General features: G+C 41.2%; 1 protein-coding gene across 2 annotated transcripts in view; it reads right to left on the bottom strand.

Annotated features, from left to right (window-relative positions):
* PLAGL1 (PLAG1 like zinc finger 1) overlaps nucleotides 1-22,100 on the bottom strand; it is a 48,857-nt gene extending 26,757 nt beyond the window's left edge. The window contains exons 1-2 of one of the 2 annotated variants that reach the window (XM_027689312.1): nucleotides 22,025-22,100; nucleotides 1,740-1,782 (exon numbers count right to left, since the gene is read on the bottom strand). In XM_027689312.1, the coding sequence (XP_027545113.1) occupies nucleotides 1,740-1,758 (19 nt within the window). In that variant the 5' untranslated portion in view covers nucleotides 1,759-1,782; nucleotides 22,025-22,100. The remainder of the gene's footprint in view (nucleotides 1-1,739; nucleotides 1,783-22,024) is intronic. The other variant, XM_027689345.1, reaches the window with a different exon arrangement.
* Between the last annotated feature and the right edge of the window lie 31 nt (nucleotides 22,101-22,131).

Raw genomic sequence — 22,131 nt, 5'->3', positions numbered from 1 at the left:
AGACAAATGTCTATCCCACTAGCATGACTGAGTATCACAGGACCTGGCACACTGCAAGCAGTACAGTACCGAGAAGACCAGGGACAGGTGGTAGGGATGACTGACCATTGCACAGAAGATAGCTGAGGACACCAAGAAATACAGAACTGCAGATTTATCGAAGTTGCAAAAGACTTGCGAAGATCAACTAGACCAGCCTCTTGCTGAAAGCAGGCCCTTAAATAGCATTACCCAGGGTCTTGCCAAGCTGTATCTCGAATATGTCCAGCAAGGGACACTCCACCACTTCCCTGGGCAGCCTATTTCAGTGTTTCATCAATCCCACAGCGAAAATGCTCCGTGCTTCCACAAGCATCTCCCCTGAAGCAACTTGTGACCATCACCTCTTGCCCTGTCAGTGCATACTTGGGGAAAGACTGCTTCCAACTCCTTTTCTATAACCACCATTTTGTACTGGAAGACTAGTACTATGACTAGATCCCCTTGAACCTTCTCTTCTTTGAGCTGAACACACCCAGCTCCTTCAACCTCTACTCAGGTGACAACTTCTCTAACCCACTGATCATCAAGAGAAACATGAGAGAGGTACTGAGCTGAAAAAAGAAAAATGAAACTGACAGGGCATAAAATTGCTATAACAGACAAACTAGCTTAAACATCTTAGCACAGTTGAGGAGTCTTGACCCCAACTACTGTGCAGTCACCCTTCCCTCTCTCCATTCTTTAACTTTTCACTCCTGACAGCAGTTCTGCCTGTTGTATACAATACAGTCAGGCATATCACATTCCTTATTTTAGAGTTCTCCCTGTACCTAAATGGCATTTAAGCATGCCCCAAAATGGCCAGTTCACAGTTGAAGCTCAAAAAATGCACAAATAACTTAATCTTGAAGTACAGATATAACCCCCAGAGATAACTGCTGCCACTCAGCCACTGATGGGTTTATATTTATTAACTGAATACAATCATTAATGAAAAAAAATATTGTTTTCTTTGTTCCTCTGGGAAAGTATTAAAATAAAACGGGTTTCTGAAATTCCCCTCTCTTATACTGCACAGTGTGCAGCTGGGCAGCCCTTGGAAGCAATGATAAAAAATGGCAGCTGAGGCACTGGAGGGACTCCAAAAGAAAGCATGTAGATCAGATCAATAAGCATAGAAAATGTGCTTAATGCTTCAGATAGCTTAAGCTGGAGTGAGAGAGTGTGAGTATTGGGGAAACGTGTGCAGCAGTCTTTTGTGGTAGTTACAACAGCATAGTATAAGGATATGTCATTTGTATATTCTTTTCTGTTAAAAAGAAGGATGGATAATAGTGATGAGGCATGAGATTTGGATATGATTGGGATAATGATGCATTGGAAACATAGGAGTTAAATTCACAAAATGATTTAAAAACCCCGAGCACATCACTCTGTAGTAATCTGGGATGGTATTTGTGCCAAAGATAGATAAAACATTTTAGACAGAATTGTGATTTTAAGTCTCAATGAACCAGTCTGTTCTTATACTTGGGCCAGATTTTTACAATTTTACTCATATTAAGTCATGCTTTACTCCAAGAATAATCCTGTTGATTATAATGGTAATATTGTTCGACAGATGTCTCAGAAGAAACACAAATGTAAAAGCAGACTTTATACTTCAGATAAAAGACATCAATCATGAGTACATCTGGGAATCTGATAAAAACATATGGTGCAAAAAAATCACTGTGGGATAATGGAAATGTACTTACAGAGCAGGTCTGTTGACATGTTTACAGATCAGGCAAAGGAAACCTACAAAAAATAAATGAAAAAAGAATTATCAGTTTTCTGATCTAGCACTATTCATGTTTATATCTCATGCTAGTAATTTATATATACAGAAATCTAACAAGGAAGAATTTTAACTTGCAGAAAAAAAGAATAAATCCATCTAATTTTTTATTCCTTAATAACTGATTCCACTTCATTTCACAGACAATGTGAACTGACAATATTAATGTAATGCATTTCAATTAAGAGCAGTTCACTGTAACTCACATCTTCATTAACATTTATTCTTAAAACAGAATTTTCAGGCATCGTGTATTCTACCCCATTGTGTGCCATTCTGTGTTTAAGCCTGCTATTTCTGGTATTCATCCTAACAGTCCTGACCCTTGCAGAGTCAAAAAGAATATTAACCAAATACAGGACAAGACATTTAATTTGCTCTCTTGAAAGACTTCTGGAGACCTCTAGTTTTCTGCTGAACTAATTTATCTTGTTCTCTTCCCATTCATCTGCTGGTTTTTGACTGAAATTTTACTATAAGCATATAGGAACAGAGTCTGAGTCTTCTGCAGCTGTCTGAGCAGTCTCCAACACAGCAGGATCCCAATGAGTGAATAAGGCTACTTGGAGCAACAGAAATAATAATGCATGTAATAATAAGGGAACACACAAATAACAGTACAAATCACATCAATATATGCCATTTTATGTCACGTACAAAACTTGAAAGTTTCAGGCAGCGTTTGAAGGTGTGTGTATATGAATTAAGAGTGAATGAAAGAGGTTCAACTAGGTGGAGTGCTGGGTCCTGCACTTGGGTTACAACTCCATGCAGTGCCACAGGCTTGGGGAAGAGTGGCTGGAATGTGGCCTGGCAGAAAGGGACCTGGGATTGCTGGTTAACAGCCAGCTGAATATGCGCCTGCAGTGTGCCCAGGTGGCCAAGACCTATGGCATCCTGGCCTGTATCAGAAATAGTGTGGTTAGCAGAACTAGGGTAGTAACCATCCTCCTGTACTCAGGACTGGTGAGGTCACACCTCAAATCTTGTGTTCAGTTTTGGACTCCTCACTGCAAGAAAGACATTGAGGTAGTGGAGAGTGTCCAGAGAAGGGCAACGGAGCTGGTGAAGGGTCTGGAGCACAAGTCTTATAAGAAGCACCTGAGGGAGCTGGGGGTGTTTAGGCTGAAGAAAAGGAGGTTCAGGGTGACCTTATCGCTCTCTACAACTACCTGAAAGGAGGCTGTAGAGAGGTGGGGGTCAGTAACAAGGGCAAGAGGAAATGGCTTCAAGTTGCACCAGGGGAGGTTTAGATTGGATATTAGGAAAAATCTCTTCACCAAAAGGGTTGTCAAACATTGGGACAGGCTGCCCAGGGAAGTGACTGAGTCCCCATCCCTGGAGGTATTTAAAAGACATGTAGATGTGGAGCTTAGGGATGTGGTTTAGTGGTGGACTTGACAGTGCTGGGTTTATGGTTGGACTCAATAGTCTGAAGCGTTTTTTCCTAAATCTATGATTCTATGAAAACTTGACTCTGATGAAGACAACAGTATTTTGTTGCTGACTGAAATGGGTCAAAGAAAACATCTTCATTTTTAAAAATACAGTGTAAGATACTTACAAATTAATTGGAGCTGATTGGGAGAGCTGAGGGAAGGGGAGTTTGGAAGAAGGCAATAAAGATGACAGGAAAAATTAATAGCAAGGAATAAAGAGAATTGAGAAAGAAACAGACTCACAGAAAGTAAAGCAGTGGTAAATAAGATGAACGCACAGGATGACGAGGCAGAGGGGAGTTAGTGGCCTGCTGATGAGAATTTGCCGAGGAAGAAGGTGTGACTGTCAGGTGCCAGGACGAGGAAGCTGAGATCCAGCTATCTGCTGAAATCTAGAAGCACATTTTCATGTTTGAAAAGACTACGAGAACACTTCCAGTGATCCACTGCAAGCACCTAAGTTGCCATCTTAGCTTGAGAACATGCTGTGTGTGCCTGCAACCATACTGCAGTCATGCTGAGCACTCTCCCCAGCATTTACTCAACAGTGATGTACATACAACACTACTGGGCAACATAAGAAGAAGATGCTGATTACATTAGCAAATTGACAATCAATTAACTTACATATCCTCATTTAAGTGCTTGCAGACCTAATCCCAAGAACAAGACACATAAAGTTAGTAAATCAGACTCATCGTCTTACCATGTGTCTCATTGCAACACAGTTAAATCTCCAAGGAATCAAACTGTAAATCCTAGCATAAAATACAGTAGAGAAAATATATGTTATAGATGCTTCGGACTCTGGAATTTAGAAGATTTCTGATGTAGAAATATAAAGAACTGCCTAGTCTTTCCTTCCCACATCCTTAAACTTATCTTTCAAGTGTATGCTGCCTTCATCAAACAGAAGACAAGTACAAGCTTTGCATTTTAAAAGACTATTTCCAGTGGTGGGTGGTTAGGGGTAGTTAATAGGTATACTATAGACTTTACTGCAGAAAATTCCTATTTTCAACACAAACCCAAAAAGATCCCTTCCACCTTTGGGCTGCACACATTCCCTAGTGGGATAAAACTAAGAGGGAGAAACTCATCAGAAAGTCTCGTCAGGGAAGACACTACAAGATGCTTCAACTGCATATGCACAAGCATCCTATGTCTTTTAAGGTGCCCAAGGACATCTGAAACACCCACATGAGTCTGATAGCGATACTAATGATTGTAAAGGAAAAAGAGTCCCTCCTGGACCAGGATCTAAAAGCCAGGCAAGGCTACACAGGGCATCTCAAAGAGTATTAGACACATTTCAGCAAATTAATCAAGTCCTACAGTATTGAAGTTTGTGTGTTTTTACAAGAAACCAGGCAGAGAATGGGCAGATTGCTGGTAAATCACTTGTGTCTGAGATCAAGGGGACTGCAGATGAGGCATGAAACACAAGTGCCAGCACATCAACTTCTCTTCTGTAACCTCTGTCCTCTACCAAAACAGCTGCCTCTGGTGAACATACAGCTTATAAACTAGCTTTGTCTCTGACTAGGACTGTGTGCAGCTGGGAGAAAGGAGCAGTAAAGGGGCCCAGATACTAAAAGGACATGAATGAGTCTCCTTTTTTCAGGTGAAAACAGGCATGCTGAGTGCATGCTTCCTAAGCAGCAAGTGTCCTGATTTCCACTATCCAGAAACCACTTCATTTCTGAAAAAGATCTACTCTGCAGTTTGATTCCATTCTGGCTGAGAGCAAGGCACTTGTCTGTGGTGTTAATTGCTAAAAATTTGGCCTTGTAGAAGGAACACTGGACTCTAAGGGCATCCATATGTGACTGTATACGTGCTGACCTTTGTCATCTCCAGAAAAAGCAGGCTACATGTTGCCACTGTCAATGCAGTGCCGTCAACTAATAAAGATTTCATCCCCGCTGCAAGGAATTACTAGGCAAAAGGACTTCACTGTGCTGGCATTCAATCTGCAGGGCAATTACCTGGTAAACCACTGCAACACAACAAGCTCTTCCCTCCCACATGGTCTGAGTCAGTAGTATACCTTCATCCTCCCACATCTGATCTGCAGCAGTCTCCTGTCATGAGAAAGTCCAGCCTCAGTCTATGCCCTTCCCATCCCCAACACATCTGCCATCCAACCATGTTGCAGTGACATGGTGGTCACCATGAACACCCCAAATTAAGATTTGGTTGAATTGTTCTGTGGTGTCACTTCGGTGGTAAATCACCGAAGTGTTTTTCTCCAGAGGCCATCAGAGCCTGAGAAGCTTTCTTTTCCCGCCCCCGGACAGTCATCTGATGAAGCACTACTAGCAGCAGCAACCCCACAGTGTCCAAGTCCAGCCCTTGGGAAAAGCACAGAGACTACAGACCAAAAGCAAGGACCTCTGTGAGGGCATCCCAGTCACTGCAACACAAGCCACTTGCAGAACAACAGAGCAGCAGCTGCACCAACACAAGGAACTGCTCTTCTTCCATCAGCTCATCTGGACATTATCCGTGACAGGTTGAGGATAAGTACTGCAAGGAGTATTTGCAGAGGCAAGGGAACGTAAGCAGAACTACAAGCTCCTTCATAAGCTATGCCAGCTCTTCCCTGCAGTTATCCTCAAAATGGACCCAGAACTGCCTGTCCTCCTAGCTGCAGAAAACCACCACCATAATTCCTTCTCCTGCTTCAAGGGTACCCTTTATGCAGTGTATTGACCCCTGACTAAGGGGTCTCCAACACATGCAAAGTCATGGCAGCCACATATGCTGTGCCAACCAGGCACAGTGCCTGGTGGTTTCTGGCCACACCAGTCACTTGTCCATCTAAACTCAAGTGGTTGGTCAGTGACCACGCTGGCCTCAGTTTAACATTGGCCAATGTTCTGTGTTTTCGCTCCTTGTAAACCCCACTGACGTATGACATTGACCTTTAGACGAAGTGGGGTAGGTACACTGGCCAAATTTTCTGTGCTGCCCATACAGCCAAAAGAAGTTGTTTGTGGTTGCTCTTAAATATCATCATTTCTCATCAATGAATAGGCAGAAGAGAAGAAGAAGCAAAGTAGAGGACATTTCCCATACATGAAAATTGCAACCCTGAAAATGAGAGGCAAAGTCTAATGAGGTTCTTACAGGGTTTCAGGTATCAGGAAATTAACTCATGCATTTAGGTGAGTTAAGTATAATAGATGGTTAACAATCTATGGATAGCAAAGCAGTGATTACAGGCACATTGGATGACAAAAAGTTCTGTGCTTTGTAGTGGTGTAAAGTGGTTATGCACTGGCTAGAGGAAGTGAGGATGGGTTCTGCACTGCCTAGAAGGACATGTCACAATGCATTTTGTCCAGGAGACAGAATTTTAGGGTTTCAGTTTTTTCACTTGTTCCACCATTGCCAAAAATTCATAGACTATGCCTTTTGTGGTTTATAAGTGACTGTAGTGGCTACACTGTGGCCATATACGACTCAGATAGATACACATGATGGCAGTGGGATTGCCCTGTGATGTCCAGGGTCCACAGTGGGAAAGGCAGTACCTGTTACCCATGCTGTTCTGATGCAGAGGACATGGGCGTAATGAAACTGGACTGCTAGTTTCGAGGTATGATCCACAAGGAGGACCCATATGAGGATCGAGGTCACTGTTGCACCAGAGAAAAGGTGAATCCCACAAGGAAATGCATAGCAAGGGAAACAAGCCTGCACAGAGGCTCTGGGGCTGTTCATGATGCACAAGACATCCGTGAAGGCTGCCAACAACAGCCTTGATTACTACTTTGCTTACCGGCGGTTCGCACTGAGAGGCAGTGAGAAGGGCAGCAAAGACCCCACTTTCTACAGCCACTGCAGGTCACTGCAAATTTCTAGGAAGATGACATGGTTTTACCAAACAGCACTTGCTTCACTGGCCTTGAAGCTCATCTTCATCAGAGACAACAAACTCCATGGCAAGGTAAGCCAGGAAACTTCTGTGAGGGACCTTTGCAATGTCTGCAACATAAGACTACAACCAGTTGTTCAAGACAGCTGCCCTGAATATAACACTCATGTGGGTTCATGTGCCAGAGCTCTTCCACTGACCTCTCTTCTAGAAGACATACATCTACCTTTTCTATCATCTTGCCCCAGAAAGCCAGAGGAAAAGCAGGCACTGATGTGGGAAGAGATGTAAATGGCAGCAACAGGAAAAGCTTTCATATTGCTACACTGACACTGTGGGTGATACCCTTGTGCTTTCATCATGATGCCATCTGAAGATGACAAGAGAACATGCTGCCTGCAAAAGAGACCTATACCATGCAGAGACAAAGACCTGGATCATAGCTTTTGAATTATGAACCCACTGCGAGCGGAAACACGGTTGTTCTGAACCACTTAGCATCTGCCCCCATCAAGTCCTCAGAAGTTATTTCAGGATTCCTTTTATTGTTTTCCGCGCAAAAACAACGTCAAAAAACAATGACAATTGTCAGCACAGGTATCTTCTTTCTAATGACCTGACATTATACAGCCCAAAAATGCACCTCAGTTTCATGCTGCATGCCAAAGAGGTGCAATTTTAACCAGTCACTAAAAAACTCTTCTGATGCTGTGAAGTCATCTATCCACCTTACTTAGGCAGCTGAAAAGGGACACTGCTATACCTCAGATACTTGGAAGAATGTCCAGTACAGCTCACTTATAGATTCACAACAGCCTCATGTAAATTTATATTGTTATCTAAGTACCTTTTACCATATTTTAGGTGTGTAAAGGTAAAAAACAAATAGAAGTATTTTTTCAAGACATCTATGGTAAGTAACACAGTTGCAGATGTCTTTAAAACACACAAGCAAAGATATGACAGGAAAACCGCACTTAACCTACTTACACTGAGATTAAATCAGGAAGGACTCTCTTCCCCCACTACAGAAATCAGTTGCTGGGGTTTAACTTTCAGCATACCTTATGACTCAGGTTGCATCCATCAGAAGAAAACACACCTTCAGGAGACAACGCATCTATCACAGAGCATCTGCATTCCACTGGTGTCCCTACTTGTGTTCTTCTGGCTACTGCTAGTGCTCGTGGTGAGCTAAATGGATTTCTGCTGACATAGTTTCTCTTCTCCTGAATTTATGAACAGGAAAGAAAATAATAATAATATAGAATAGTATAGAAGTAATATAAATAATAGAGAAATTATTTAAGATTTACAGAGTACTAACAGGGAAAAATGAACATGCAGGACTAAATTCTGCAGGACTAAATTTAAAGAAACCTATGGAGATTTTCTGAAGTTTGTTAGTCCCACGTGTGTATCCACATCAGGATTTGGTGCATGCTAAGTACAACTCATCAAACATGTCCAATAGCACTATTCTGTGCATTTTTTTTATCTACCACATGTTGAGTCCCTCACTGGTGAAAATTATTATCGCTATTTTTATAATATAAAACAACATAACTTGTAATGGTCCAATTATATTTGTTTTTCAAATCTTGGAATTATTTTAGAATTATAAACCAGAATAATTGTTTTGCCATCATGTTTTTCTTTATGTACAGGATTCTGCATCTTTCCCTTGATTAAGCAAAAAACTTGAGCAGTACAACACATAAAGCTTGTGTCCCTGATCCAGAAATCTGCCTCATTAATACTGAAGAAGTTCTTCCTATGTAAGTCTTATTTGTGAATGTAAAAAATAAGGAAAACTCAAAATTATATATGTAACATCTTCCTCTGTAACAAAGGACCATGCAAAGGTAAAAGAACTGTACAAAACCACAAGGCAGACTGTGGATGGACAAAAGTCATAAACTCAAGGATATATTTTCTCTAATGTGTTTACTAAGAATATTTTTTATACCTTCATGATAATGTTTTAAATTATGTATACACACACATACACAGACACTATACAAATATATAAACTGGTCCTGCTGCTGAAGGAAATTGTATAACTATGTACACATCTCTACAGATTAAATGCCTTGGTATGCAAGCAGCCAAGGGCACTGTTAGTTGCCAGTAACTTCAAGACATCATCCTATTGACTTTGATAATTTTTGGATCTGTTGGCTTATATTTTGGCAAATCTGTATGTAAAAAAGTCCTGCCTTACCATTCCTTCCACCAACCAATCAATAGTCTAACCTGGTTATGATCCCCTCAACATATAGCATGGTCAAATATGGTCCACATATGCACCTAATATATCCAAGTCTGTTTTCAGTTTAAAGCAAACCCCCACAATTTTCATTAAAAGTAAATCCATTTTATATCATGTGTTCTGATACCAAAACACAAAGACCAACAAATCCCACTCCATGTTTCTAAGCAAGTTTTTCTTGTTCTGAAATATGGCATTCTCTCTCATCATAGTTTTCCTAGCCTCTATCACTCCATGTTGATCTATTTTGGTCAGCAAAAGACCTATGGCAGACAAGGCATCAAACACAAGTCTTTGCCCGTCTCCAGTGCCTTGATAACAAGAAATGCTATTAAACAGTATTTCTAAAAAGAGATAGTAACAAAAGGGAGAAAAACTCCTAGGGAATGATACCAAATGGCATCTCATGCCAGCCTGCCTTACTGAGGGCCGTTCTTGTTATTTGGCTTTGCAAAGCACTCAGCATTTTGACTTCAATCCAGCAAAGCAATTCTGCATTTCCCATGTCTTTCCACCACTGACTTGCAGAGAACTATTCGTACGCATGAAGACAAACCTACTCTTCATATTTTTTGGGTCAGGATCAAGGCACCAATCATCTTTCTGGATCCTTGTTTTGTTATGAGAATTGCTTAAAATAAACTAAAAAAATAAATCTTAAAAGTGTGAGCTTTAGAAAGCCTCAAGACCCAGGAACATTCCTAAAATAATTTGCATTCCACAGCAGCAGGGCAAAATCATTTCCATTTCAATGAGCTTGTGGAGAGGACTCTGGTCTACTGGCTGAAACTCAGGACTGAGCCCTGGCATAAAATAAACACCAAACCCACTTGTACAAGGTCACGTGAGAAACCACTTTTTCCTGTTCTCCCTCAATACATTGGCTAAACTTACTTCAGACCTGCATCCCAACACTCATTTCAAGATAGGCACTTCCACTTCTCTCTGTTGGACAGGGGCTGGTTGGCAGGGAGTTTTCCTGTCCCTTTCCTGCATCATCCTCAAGCAGCTGTCCCCAAAGAGTTCAACAAACGTTTGACAAAAACCTTGGCTTTAACACTTGCTCCTTTCATAAACTTTATACAAATAAAACACACTAGCAGCCACAAACTTTCCAAAGTGGTGAGCAAAACCCACAGTGGAGACAGACGGACAGACAACTTTCCACATTGTGCAACAGTCACTCCTGTGACCAGAGAGGGGGAAACACATTTAGCCAGTACTTCAGCAACATCAGTAAATTTCAGAAAATCATAAAAACAGATTTGTCTTCTGGAAGCCAACACCTTACCTCACACATCTTGCTTAGTAATCGAAAATCTCCCAGCCTCAGATGCTCACAAACTCGCACTTACCTACAGCATCACCCAGGTACATCCTAAGCACTATTGCAATAATGTGATGCAGCATGTAGTGTTGCTGCTAAATACTTTTATTCACATTATTTGGTCAAATTCCACTTCTCAGCTTTGCTCACTCTCACACACATTAAGCAGCTTTACATTTAAATGCTGTGAAATGACTACTCCATTCAGAAACTTGTAAATAATTTTTACCTAAAAAAGGATTTCAGGTCAAGAATATTGGTATTTTTCAGGCATTTTAGATGCAACAGGTGATATTAATAGTGATTTCAACAGGTTTAGCAGCTTGGTGTCTTTAGTTGCTTCATAAAAGCTCGATGTCTCTATACATAAATTATGTATCAAAACATAATTAATGCTGTTCCACAATATGCCTCGCTGTTTGTTACCAGTGTCTCGGCTGGAAAAAATGTTTTCCTTTTTCTGTCCACTCCTACAGGCCTCAGAGATTTGCTTAAGCTGTCTGAAGGAAGCAACGATAACACTAATACATCCTTATAGCTCTAAAGCATAAGCAAAGAGTTTTCACTAAGAACTTAATATTCAAGGTAGAGAGACAGCAGTAACTAATTTGTTTAATTAAATGCCACAAGCCTTATACTGGATAACAGCTGCCTGTCACATCCCTCCATTTGTTTGCTTCAACCTGCACACTCAGATTTTCTGCCAACAGCAGCTGGATCTGTCAACGGCAAACTCTGCAGCAATACCATCTATATCCTTTCATTTCTGTTCACACATGTGGACTGGTTGGAGTGAGACACTGCATGAAAAATGCAACCAACCACTTCATACAGTACAGAGGCAAGGGGCAATTATCAGAACTAATTTACTGAAACTGGCCATCACACTAACTGTCAGGGACTAATTCTGTTGGAACTAAACTGTAACTTGAGGAGTGATTCCTTATTGCATTTGCTGAAACAGTATGGTAGTTTCAGCGGTTATATCTTCATAGTAGTGCTTAGAATGCCTATGGTGCACAAATCCAAAAATATCCAAATCCTCCAAATACTGTATATATGCCTGATTAACAAAAGTTACATGTTCTCAACTACTATTTAGCTGTTTTCTTAGTTCTTCCTTTGGTTATCAAGCCCTATGACGACTCCAAAATTCCACAAATTGTGACTTGCAGGTTATTGGTGAATAAAAGTAGATATGCAGGCCATTATGCATGAATAAAAGCAGATGCAGATCACTCATGTTCAGCACAGTAACGTGTTTCTCAGATAAAGGAGAGATAAAATGTTGCTCCCCACTGTCAACTAAAGATCAGTTGAACCTCTTGTTCTCCTGTACTGACAGCTTGTAACACAGAGTTATAACTGGAGGTCTGGACTGGAAGCCTCCTCAGCAACTGTAAGGTATACAAACCTTTTTGGGATTCTATGTCACTTCTTGCACATTACTCAAACAAGAACCCAAAAAAAAAGCAGCATTACACGCACAGCATTCCTGCTTGTGTAACATTTCAACCTGCACAGCAATGTTGTTCTACTGTTTTCTCCAGCAAAACTGAAACTTGAGTAAATTAAAGGAGACTGTCTCTTCTCTACGCAAGCTTCTTTTCTTCAGTGAAGAGAATGCTAAAGGAATTATGAACCAGGATAATGAGGCCAATGTTGAAGAGCCCTGAGGAGACCTGTAAAGGAAGAGTTCAGCCACTACTTCCAGAGAATGAAAAATACAACTTAAAAATAAGTAACCATTAACTCTCCGATCAATACCAAATAAATAGCTTGAAATATGGTCCACCATGGATTAAGGAATGCAAAGTGCAGGCAGATATAAAATATACTCTCTATTTCAGCAGTTCAGCATTTTTATTGTAGTCACTTGTCCGTATGCCAATTTTTCAGAGACAGCCTTGGAACCCGATTAACGTCTAGCAGCAGAGGCAAAGAACACTGTTTCTTCATTTAAAAGATATCCTGATACGGAAAAGCTTGTTACAATAATATAAAAAAATCCCAAACGTTAAGTGATCTCTAATCTTTTAATAAAAGTTCACAAAAAGGTCATTTGTCCATATTTCTTCACTCAGTTGAATGACTTCTTCAACTCCAACGCTGATATTTGCAACATCCATTCAGTATGGTTCTATGAGTTAAGGAAAAATAACCCTAAACAACTCAGATGTTTGGCATTTGCACCCCATGTTATCAGAAAGTTGGTTCAATAATTTATAAAAACCTAGATGAATATATTCTGTCAGATGTTTATATGGAATGTAAGGTCAGCAAGCAGAAGAACTTAGGGTTATCTAACACTGTCCGCTATCCGATACTTGGATGGTTCCTGTCAACAATTACTGAAGTGTATTTTACTTGTTGCACCATGACATTCTAGTCTCCAACATTTACTACAATCTTAATAAAAAACTAACAGATTTCTAATAAATGATTTGCCAACCAGATTCATATCAGGAGAATCCTGTATGATTCAAGAGCTAGTGGCTCTGCTGGGACAAACTGAAAGCACAGATCCCACTCTCCCCAAAGATGCTGCTTGAAGTTGTTCTGTAAACTCCATGGATTCAACTTTTGAAGAATATCCTTGTCAAAATAAATTATATTAAAATGACAACATAATGCAATTTCAGATTCTGAGACCCAAATATATTATTAGAAGTATGACAGCCACCTTAATACCTAAATAGATGTGCGTTAATTTTTGCTATCAGGCTATAATTTATTATTTTAAATTATAACCTGACTATGGGTATTCCTAAATTAGATGATTATTTAATTAATTTATAAAATAATCAGTGCAAATCACTGACCACAAAGATAATTCAGAGACTTATACAGTCTAAAAAGTCAGTGAATTTGAAAAGTAAAAATTTTTAAAGTAATATATCCTGCTAATAGTTTTACAAATCAAAAAAGACCCTCATTCTACATTGTTGTCAACTATTTTGTGAACTGCTTTCTTGATCTGGGTAAAAAACATTTAAAATAATCTTATTTTTATTCTCTATTTTCTATTAGTTAGTGGAGTCTATACTCATTTTTGTAATGTATTATTTTATAACGTTGAGATTTTTAATGTTGATAAAAGTCGTATGAAAAACTGCAAAAATCTGATAATTTTCTGTTTTTCTGAACCAAGTCACTTGGATGACTTCTAACATCCTCTTATACACTCTGTAACTTTGTATTTCATCTTTGCTAGAGGTCCAGAAATCTGTAAATATTTGCCTGTATTGGTGCTGAAGCCTGCAAAGACTTGAAATGTTCTGAGATTCAGATTTCAGCATTGACAAATCACTGAAACGGTAAGAACAATTTAGAGGAAAAAAAAAATCATTTCAAGTCCTATCTTTTCTTTTAGAATAAGATAAAGAGGGAAAACCAATTTACTCTCCTATTTATCCTTGTTTTGTTTTCTTCCTTGTCAATCTCTCTGGTTTGGTCAGGGCAACCTTTCTTCATTTTATTCAATAAATGCTTGAAAATTAGGATACATTTTCAGTAGCCAAAAACCTCCACATACCTTAGCAGACTCAATGAAAACTCTATATAGCAAATTCATGCATTAAAAAGCGAGATGACTCCTTCTATCACTTACACTAAGAGTATTTTAGAGAAGAACAGCATGTAAATGTGCACAGGTCAAGTAAAGATGATTTCCAAGCCTAAAAATTATTCTTGTCACTGGCAGCTGTTATGTGAGAAGTAATAAGGTCCAGAAGCCTGGGCATGACCAGTGATAAGAATATCATTACAATCCATCTGCAACCGCCAAGAGACACAAAATGCCTCTGCAATCTTTTGTTCTAAGTAAAATTAAAATTCCAAAGCAACAGGTTTTCAAACCAGGACATAGTGCGTGTCACCATACAAACACCTCTCCGACCTCCCCAAATGGATTCACATAAGGGCAAGCTGAGAATACCTTTCAGAACTACAGAATTTTAGTATCACAAATTTTATAGTACATACGTTTGCTTTACCTGTGTATTTACTTGCTTTGCATGGAAAGGAGTGTTAGATTTGCAAAAACAAGTGAGTCATGAACAAGTCAAAATATTTCCAGTAAACTTATTTTTGCCTGAATAGCTAAGTTAACTGAAACCAAACATTTTGCAGAAATGTATCAGTTTCACTGGCTTGTGATGAATCAGTGCTATAGGCTGTGTTACATTTCACTGAAATTGCTAGTTACAGAATCACGAAGTCACAGAATCAATTGGATTGGAAAAGATCTTTGAGATCAACAAGTCCAACATGAGTGAATACCACTATGTCAACTAGACCATGGCACTAAGTGCTGCATCCAGTCTTTTCTTAAACACCTCCAGGGCCAGTGACTCCACCACCTCCCTGGGCAACCCATTCCAATGTCTAATCACCCTTTCTGTGAAGAAATTCTTCTTAATGTCCACCCTAAACCTCCTCTGGTGCAGCTTAAGACTGTGTCCTCTTGTCCTACTGTCAGTTGTCTGGGAGAAGAGACCAACTCCCACCTGGCTACAACCTCCTTTCAGGTAGTTGTATAGAGTGATGAGGTTTCCCCCGAGGCTCCTCTTCCCCCAGCTAAACAATACCAGCTTCCTCAGCCTCTCCTCATAGGATTTGTGCTCCGGATCCTTCATCAGCTATATTGCCCTTTTCTGGACAAGGGGAGTTTCATTCTCCTTCATTTGGGATCTTACAGCTTTCCCCCAACTGTGGAAATCCTCACCTTACACAATTTTTCTTATTTTCATTATTTTCATTAGCATCTACCACTAAAGAGATCACTGAGTGATCTCTTGATCTCCTTCAAGTGCCTAGCACCACTGGAATAAGGAAGGGCTACCTGGCTGCCACATTTACAAGAAGTAAATGATGCTTCTACTCAGAATACCTCATCTGCTAGTTTTCAAATCTCTCTTCCACTGAAAGAGGAAGGAGTGGTTTTATCATAGTGCATTTGGACTCATTCTGGCCAGTAGTCCTGGTTTTTTCTTGGATGAGCTCTTAAAACACAAAAATATAGTGTTAAAACATAGTGTTTCAGCAGGCAAATCACCTGCTACTGTTTCACTGGGAGAGATATTAAGTCACTTGTTTAATAATTATGTGCGACTGCTGAGATACCTAAGTGCAGTTGAAGCAGAAAAGCATTATATTACATCTTCTTGGTTTATCTTAATCACTTTAAAAGGGTTTAATGTCTTTTCCTTACTCAATGAGGCTGGTGAGCCTTGTCTCCCAGCACAAAAAAAAAAAAAAAAAAAAAAAAAAAAAAATCAGAAGCCAGAGAGCATCCCCAGACCATGTCCCAGAGCATTTCAAAGGCTGCCTCTCAGCACAGAAAGTTGAGCTGGTTGCTGAGACTAAATGAAAATTGAATTAAAATAGAACGTATAATGACTAAACAAATCTCTGGGGGTTTTGTACTCTTCTTCCATCTAAGAGTTTCTCTTTTGTTACTTCAATCCAACTTCAGTTATGTTTTTAGTAACTTCTTTCTTTTAGCTAACACTTTCCATCATTTTACTATCTTTCCTTTGCCTTTTGTTCATCATCTCTTTCCACATCTTTGTTCAGCATCACTACTTCTGTTCCTTTCATATTCCTCTTGGTTCTCTGCATGGCATATCTGTGACAATGACTCTAGAGACAATTCCACCTGGCAAAGGTGGAGTATCTACCTCTTTGCTATGTTTTTAACATGTGTATCACTGGCCCTTTCACTGCTTACTATTGCACTTGGTGTCATCTTTGGGTGTCAATCTGTTAAGGCACTGTCAAAACAGAATTTTCATGCCATGTAAACCACTTTTTATAGCTTGTTTATTGCTCAGTCTTGCAGCGCTTTTATTGTAATCTTCTAAGAAGCCATACTGATTCTAAAGTTACTTATTTCTGTAGGACAGGACAAACCAAGCTGTTGATCACATTATACAGGCTGTGGTGATTGAAATAACATTCCAGCTAAAGTAAACCAACAAAATTGCAGTGACAGTTTATGACCAAAAAAATCACATGGGACTCTTGGTATTGCATTTCTCTCTAAAAGATACACATGACACTCTTGCAGAAGATATCCTTGCTCATCCCCAAGAGTTCCTCAACACCATTCACAGCAACAGGCACCTGGAAACGAGACTGACTGAAGGAGCAAAGTTTAATATTACTCAATGCACTACATTTGCTTGCTACTGTATATGTTAGCACAGGTTAGATACACTACACCAGTATTTTCCTAAGTGCACTCTACCAGTTGCTACTCTGCATTTGCTGCCAATGCGTTTTCTGCTACAGTTCTTCAGACGATCATTTGATGATCTAAGTTTGACAAGGGACAGTGCCTCTCAACAGGATAAACCCATCCACTAATGTGTGGATGAATCTTGCCATTCTGGAGTGACTAGAGCTCCTGAAGTGGCAGCACACGACCCTCCAACACAGTTGGCATCACTGTGAAGACAAAGCATGGTGCCATCTGTGTGATGAACATGGTGAGAAGTTCTGCAAGGTGCATCTGGGTCATGCAGGTCATCTGCAACACCCCTCAGCACACAGAGCTGTCATTTAGCACTGAAACACCTCTAAGTGCAACATGCGGGTCTGGGCAGCCACCAGCTAAATTACCTTAAGCATGAGCATGGGAGCTTCCCTGTCAGGACCCCCACTGCCCCATGTAAGGCAATATGAATAGTATCACTCAAGAGACCCAAGAGACGAATGCTCTCCTATTATATCCCAACACACAAAAGAGACAATTCCCCTGCTCCTCCCCAGGATACAGAGAAAATAGGCAATGAAGAAGCATCCTCCTAGAACAGACTCTTTTCCACCTCCCTCAGAGCAGGGGAGGAGAAGACAGAGGAGACAACAACTAGGACAGGGAATCCTACATTACACAGAGGACTGTCTCCCAGTAGTTGGGCTGGGATGACCATCAGCACTTACTCTCTGATCCCTGTGGGTCAGACAGAGCTGGAAGGTCTTTTTCCCCATTACTTAATCATTGGAGAGGCAGGACTAGGTGCCACTCAGCAGATCGTGGTAATATTCCTAAGATACTCCTTATATCTTCCTTTATACTCCTAAGTTAAGAATAACAAGATGAAATGCACGCAGTTCTTCTACACAGCTACGTTTTTAGACTTTTCACTGATACTAACAAGAACCACAGTTTTCATTTATATTTGTGTATCTTCAAGAATTTGTTAGATTAATCTTTCTATACTTAAAACCCGAGGCCCTCCAGAGGAAAAAATTACAACAAACAAGAATGTTTTGTTACCAACCCAGCACAACTGAGCTTAATTTAAACTCTTTTATGACCCACCACAAGGACTAGAAATGCATGCTTTTCTGTGCTTTATTCCAACTGCAGTTTTGGGGGGTTTAAGCAAGGGAATATACAGTGTCAGTTTTCAGGGATGCACTTTGAAAAATCACGAAATCTGAATCTGAGAAAACACTGTGAGGTAATCAGTGTGATCAAGTTATCTCTCCAACTCATTAGAACTAAAAATCAGTGCCTTATGGTCCAATCTCCATTGTATCATGATTCCAGCTTGCAATGATGAGTAGCTAATACTATTTGGGAAGCTTAAATTTTGCTATCTCAAGTTGTTTGTGAAACAGCTTCTCCTAAAATAGTGCTCTAGATGCAGGAAGGAGAAAGATAAAAACAGATCTACTCTGTCCTCTAAGACAGAACTAGTTTACAAAGGCATCCTTGATCCTGATTTAGCACTGCAACTCATACCATTGTACAAAAGATCAATCAGGACAAGCAGAAAAGGCAAGAAAAAAGAGGAAATATAAGAAGCATACAGACAGTAAAGCCCACTGGAAAGAACTGCCACTTCTATACTGTCATGTTGGAGACATCTGAAACCCAAAACACACTTTCACATCAAAATGCAAATAGCCCACATACAGAAGAATGCCTTGGAAGATAGAGATAAGTCAGCAAAAAAGTAAAGCTAGAAGCAAAATATTTATTTGATTATCCTCAGGATATGTGCAGGATTACATTTTATGATCAACTTTCAAGACTTTCCCATATAGAATTCAAGTCAACTGACCTTCTTTCTGTCCTAACTCTTGTTATTTCCTGCTAGTTATCACAAAATAGCAGTATCCTTGGCATCATTTAAAGAGATTTCCTACTTCTTTCCACACACGCAAGAGAAGAACAAACAGTTTCTTCTGGGTTTAGTGACAATTAAATGATGTGGCCGCTTGTATGGTGGCACGGGCTTAAGTAGAAGTGTGTGACTGCTGTTCCCTTGGTGCTTGAAGCAGTCTTGTTTGCTTCCCGTTTATCTTTGAAAGCAGGAACATCTTAAAATAAAAGTGCAGCAGGGCCAGTAGGGAACTAGTTGGCAATGCTCTAGTTTTGAAAACATCTTGTGTGTCAGATTGCTCTTACTGAAGAGGACTAGTTAGATTTGTAAAGTCAGGTGAAATTTATAACACCAGCACTGACTGTCTTAAGTACAGTGCATGTATTTACTTATGGGCAGGGTGGGGGTTGATGTTTTACAGGTTTTAATCATCAGTCAAAAAATTAGGAGTCTGAGGGAGAAGGACAGCAGCTCAGGTCCCAGGCATGCAACACACTGTAGATTAAATGTATCTCAATAGTCATGGGGAGAGGAATTATCTTATGATGTTTACTTTCCACCAAGCCCTGGCAGAAGGGCAGACAGAGAAGGAATACATGCCTGTGCTCACAGAGCTTCACAACAAGGAGATTCTCTTTGCAGAGAAAATTACAGAACTGAAAGGAAATAAAAGTTATTGTCTTTAGTTAGAGAGCATCAGTCTGTGACCTGCAAGTGTCCACGTTAAAAGAAAGTTTACCTACAAGTAATGCAGTCAAAATGGTTTAACTCTTCGTTTTTATCTTTGAAAAACTGAGCAATTTTAAACAAACCTGAAGACGTCAAATTAAGACTTCAACCTGGTTAAATTTAGAGAATAAACTAGATGATTAAATGGCCCCTTTCAAGAAATAATTATTTCTTTTCCTGTGTTTACATACCTTCTTCTATCAAACTCTCCAAACCTCCCACTACTGTTCTCACTCTGATGCACAGACCCAGAGGAACTGGCACAGTCCTCCTAATCTTATTTCTGTCTCTTACACAAACACTCGAACACAAATAATCCTATTATCAGTTTTTAGCATCTGCATGATCAGAACGATCAGGCCCTATTTCCATGTCAGAGCACTAAACAATTCAAAATGAGGTTACGCAGTTCTACTACTCCAGGATCTATATCCACTCCCATTAGGTTTGCAAATGAGATTTTGACTGCTTTGACTTACAATTCAGGGCAAGTAAGTGCACACTAATGGTGGAAAATATACTGCACATACAGTGGCACCACAGCAGCAAACATGCATAGTATCGAGTAATAGTCACACAATTTGTCACTGATCCTCTCACTGTACCTCTACCTCTGTCTAGCAGAGCTACCCTTGTTCCACCCAGAGCCACCTGCCCCCCACAGCCCCATTTTGTCTCACACAGTACGATCACTCCCTGTGCACAGAGGCAGAGCAGTGCTCTGTGCGCTGCTTCTTCAGACCAACAACAGGGACAGGAAGGATCGGTGAAGGGAAATGCCCAGTGACACCATCTTTATTCCTCCTCAGTGAAGGGTCAGAGCACAACAGAAATGTTGCACATTACAGGGTCAGTGGTGTACTGCAGACCGTGTGACAAAAAAAGAGATGCTCTTGTTGGAGAAGCTGCCAAGTCAGGACGGGACTGATCGACACTTTGTGCTGCAGTACATGATTAGGTATCTGAGACTTGGACAGATTTTCTGCTAAGCACTGGGACAACCAATAATAAGGTGCACATGCTGATGTTAATTTTACAACTGCAATACCAAGATGTGAGTGCTCAGATTGGGAACCTCTTCCTCATCCTGTCAGAGCCAGATTTGCTGATCTTCCGGTAATAATGCCAAGCACATCCTCTCCTACTGCTTTTTGGAAAGTGAACATCTGTATCATTTGTATTTATTCAAGAAGATCCTCATCATCAAGGTGATATGAATAATCCTACATGTTGAACAAAGTAGCCGCAAATACATATGTAGATATATGATGTACCCAAAACCATAGCTTGGATTCTGTCCTACATAGTCTTTTATAAATTAAAAATATGAGCTGAGGTGGGAAGATTATGTTTAAATTCACATTTTAAAGACAGTTACTACTTTGTGCTCTTCTTCATCAACTACTTCAAATACATTCTACAAAAGCAGTTAGCCTTACTGGTCCTCCTTTGTAAGGAAAAATATACTTGTTATGCTCAAGTCAGACAGGGAAAGCAAGAGCCCTCAGAGAAGAGTTTGGCTGTCCCAAATTCACCTTTCTATTAAATGAACTGTCATTTGACTAAGGGACACAGACTCTTAACAGGGAAATAAAAAACAACTGAACGTTAAATTTTAACCAAGTTACGTACTTTAAGAAAAAAAAACCAAACAAATCATATGTGGTAAATCCCTCTTCCCCACAGAAAACAAAACAAAATAAAAGTCGTGTGTCCCGTAGGAGTCAATCACAGCTCAAGGCTCGACCTCAGTAAGCTGTCAGCCTGCTGAAAAGAGATGAAAACCTGATGCAAACTGTTCCGCGGCTGCTTCTGTCGGCGGGGATTTTGATGAAGGCGTCGACACCCGTGCGCGAGGGGCAGGCGCACCTTTGGGCCCGCAGATGTTTTCCCACGCGGGAACAAACCTCCCGGACCACTACCTGAGTCTCTCGTCACGGGGGTGCCACGGCCAGACGCGGATCACAGCACCGCCCGCTGCCCCACGCTCTGCCCTGAGAGCCCCGTCAGGGGCTGGAGAGCGGCGCGAAGGAAAGATGGAGAGATGTCCGTCGTCCCCCCACCCAAGTCCCCGGTCCTGCGGCCTTTCGGAGCCCGGACGCAAGAGGGGCCGGGGCGGGCGCGGGCCAGGCGCCCGTCCCGGGGTTCCGGTGCGCGGCGCTGCGGGCGGACAAGCCTGCGCGGCGGCCGGGGCGTGGGGAAAGTCGAAGGGGGAGAAGCGGAAAATAAGTAAGTAAAGACGAAACTCTCCTCCTGAAGGGGGACACATTGCGGCACAGTTCGCTTTTCTGCGGCGGCAGGCGGCCCGCCCGGTCCGACACCGCCGGTGCTCGGCGCCCGCCCGCCGGCGCCCCGCCCGGAGCGCGTCCCCCGCTCTCTGAGCGCCCTGGCCCCGCTGCGGGGCGGCGGAGCGCCCCCGGCCCGGCCCCGCTCACCTCATGGCCCAGCTCCGCGGGCGCCGCCCGCTCCCCCAGCGCCGGGCCGGGGAGCGCAGCGGCGGCAGCTCCTCCCGTCCCCGCGGCGGTCTCCGGCCCCGGGAGGC

Source organism: Neopelma chrysocephalum, unplaced genomic scaffold (assembly GCF_003984885.1).
Source record: "Neopelma chrysocephalum unplaced genomic scaffold, ASM398488v2 Primary Assembly neopelma1_23, whole genome shotgun sequence".
NCBI classification, from domain to species: Eukaryota; Metazoa; Chordata; class Aves; order Passeriformes; family Pipridae; genus Neopelma; species Neopelma chrysocephalum.
Note: the sequence above shows the minus strand (reverse complement) of the source record. Positions and strands in the feature narration are given on the sequence as shown.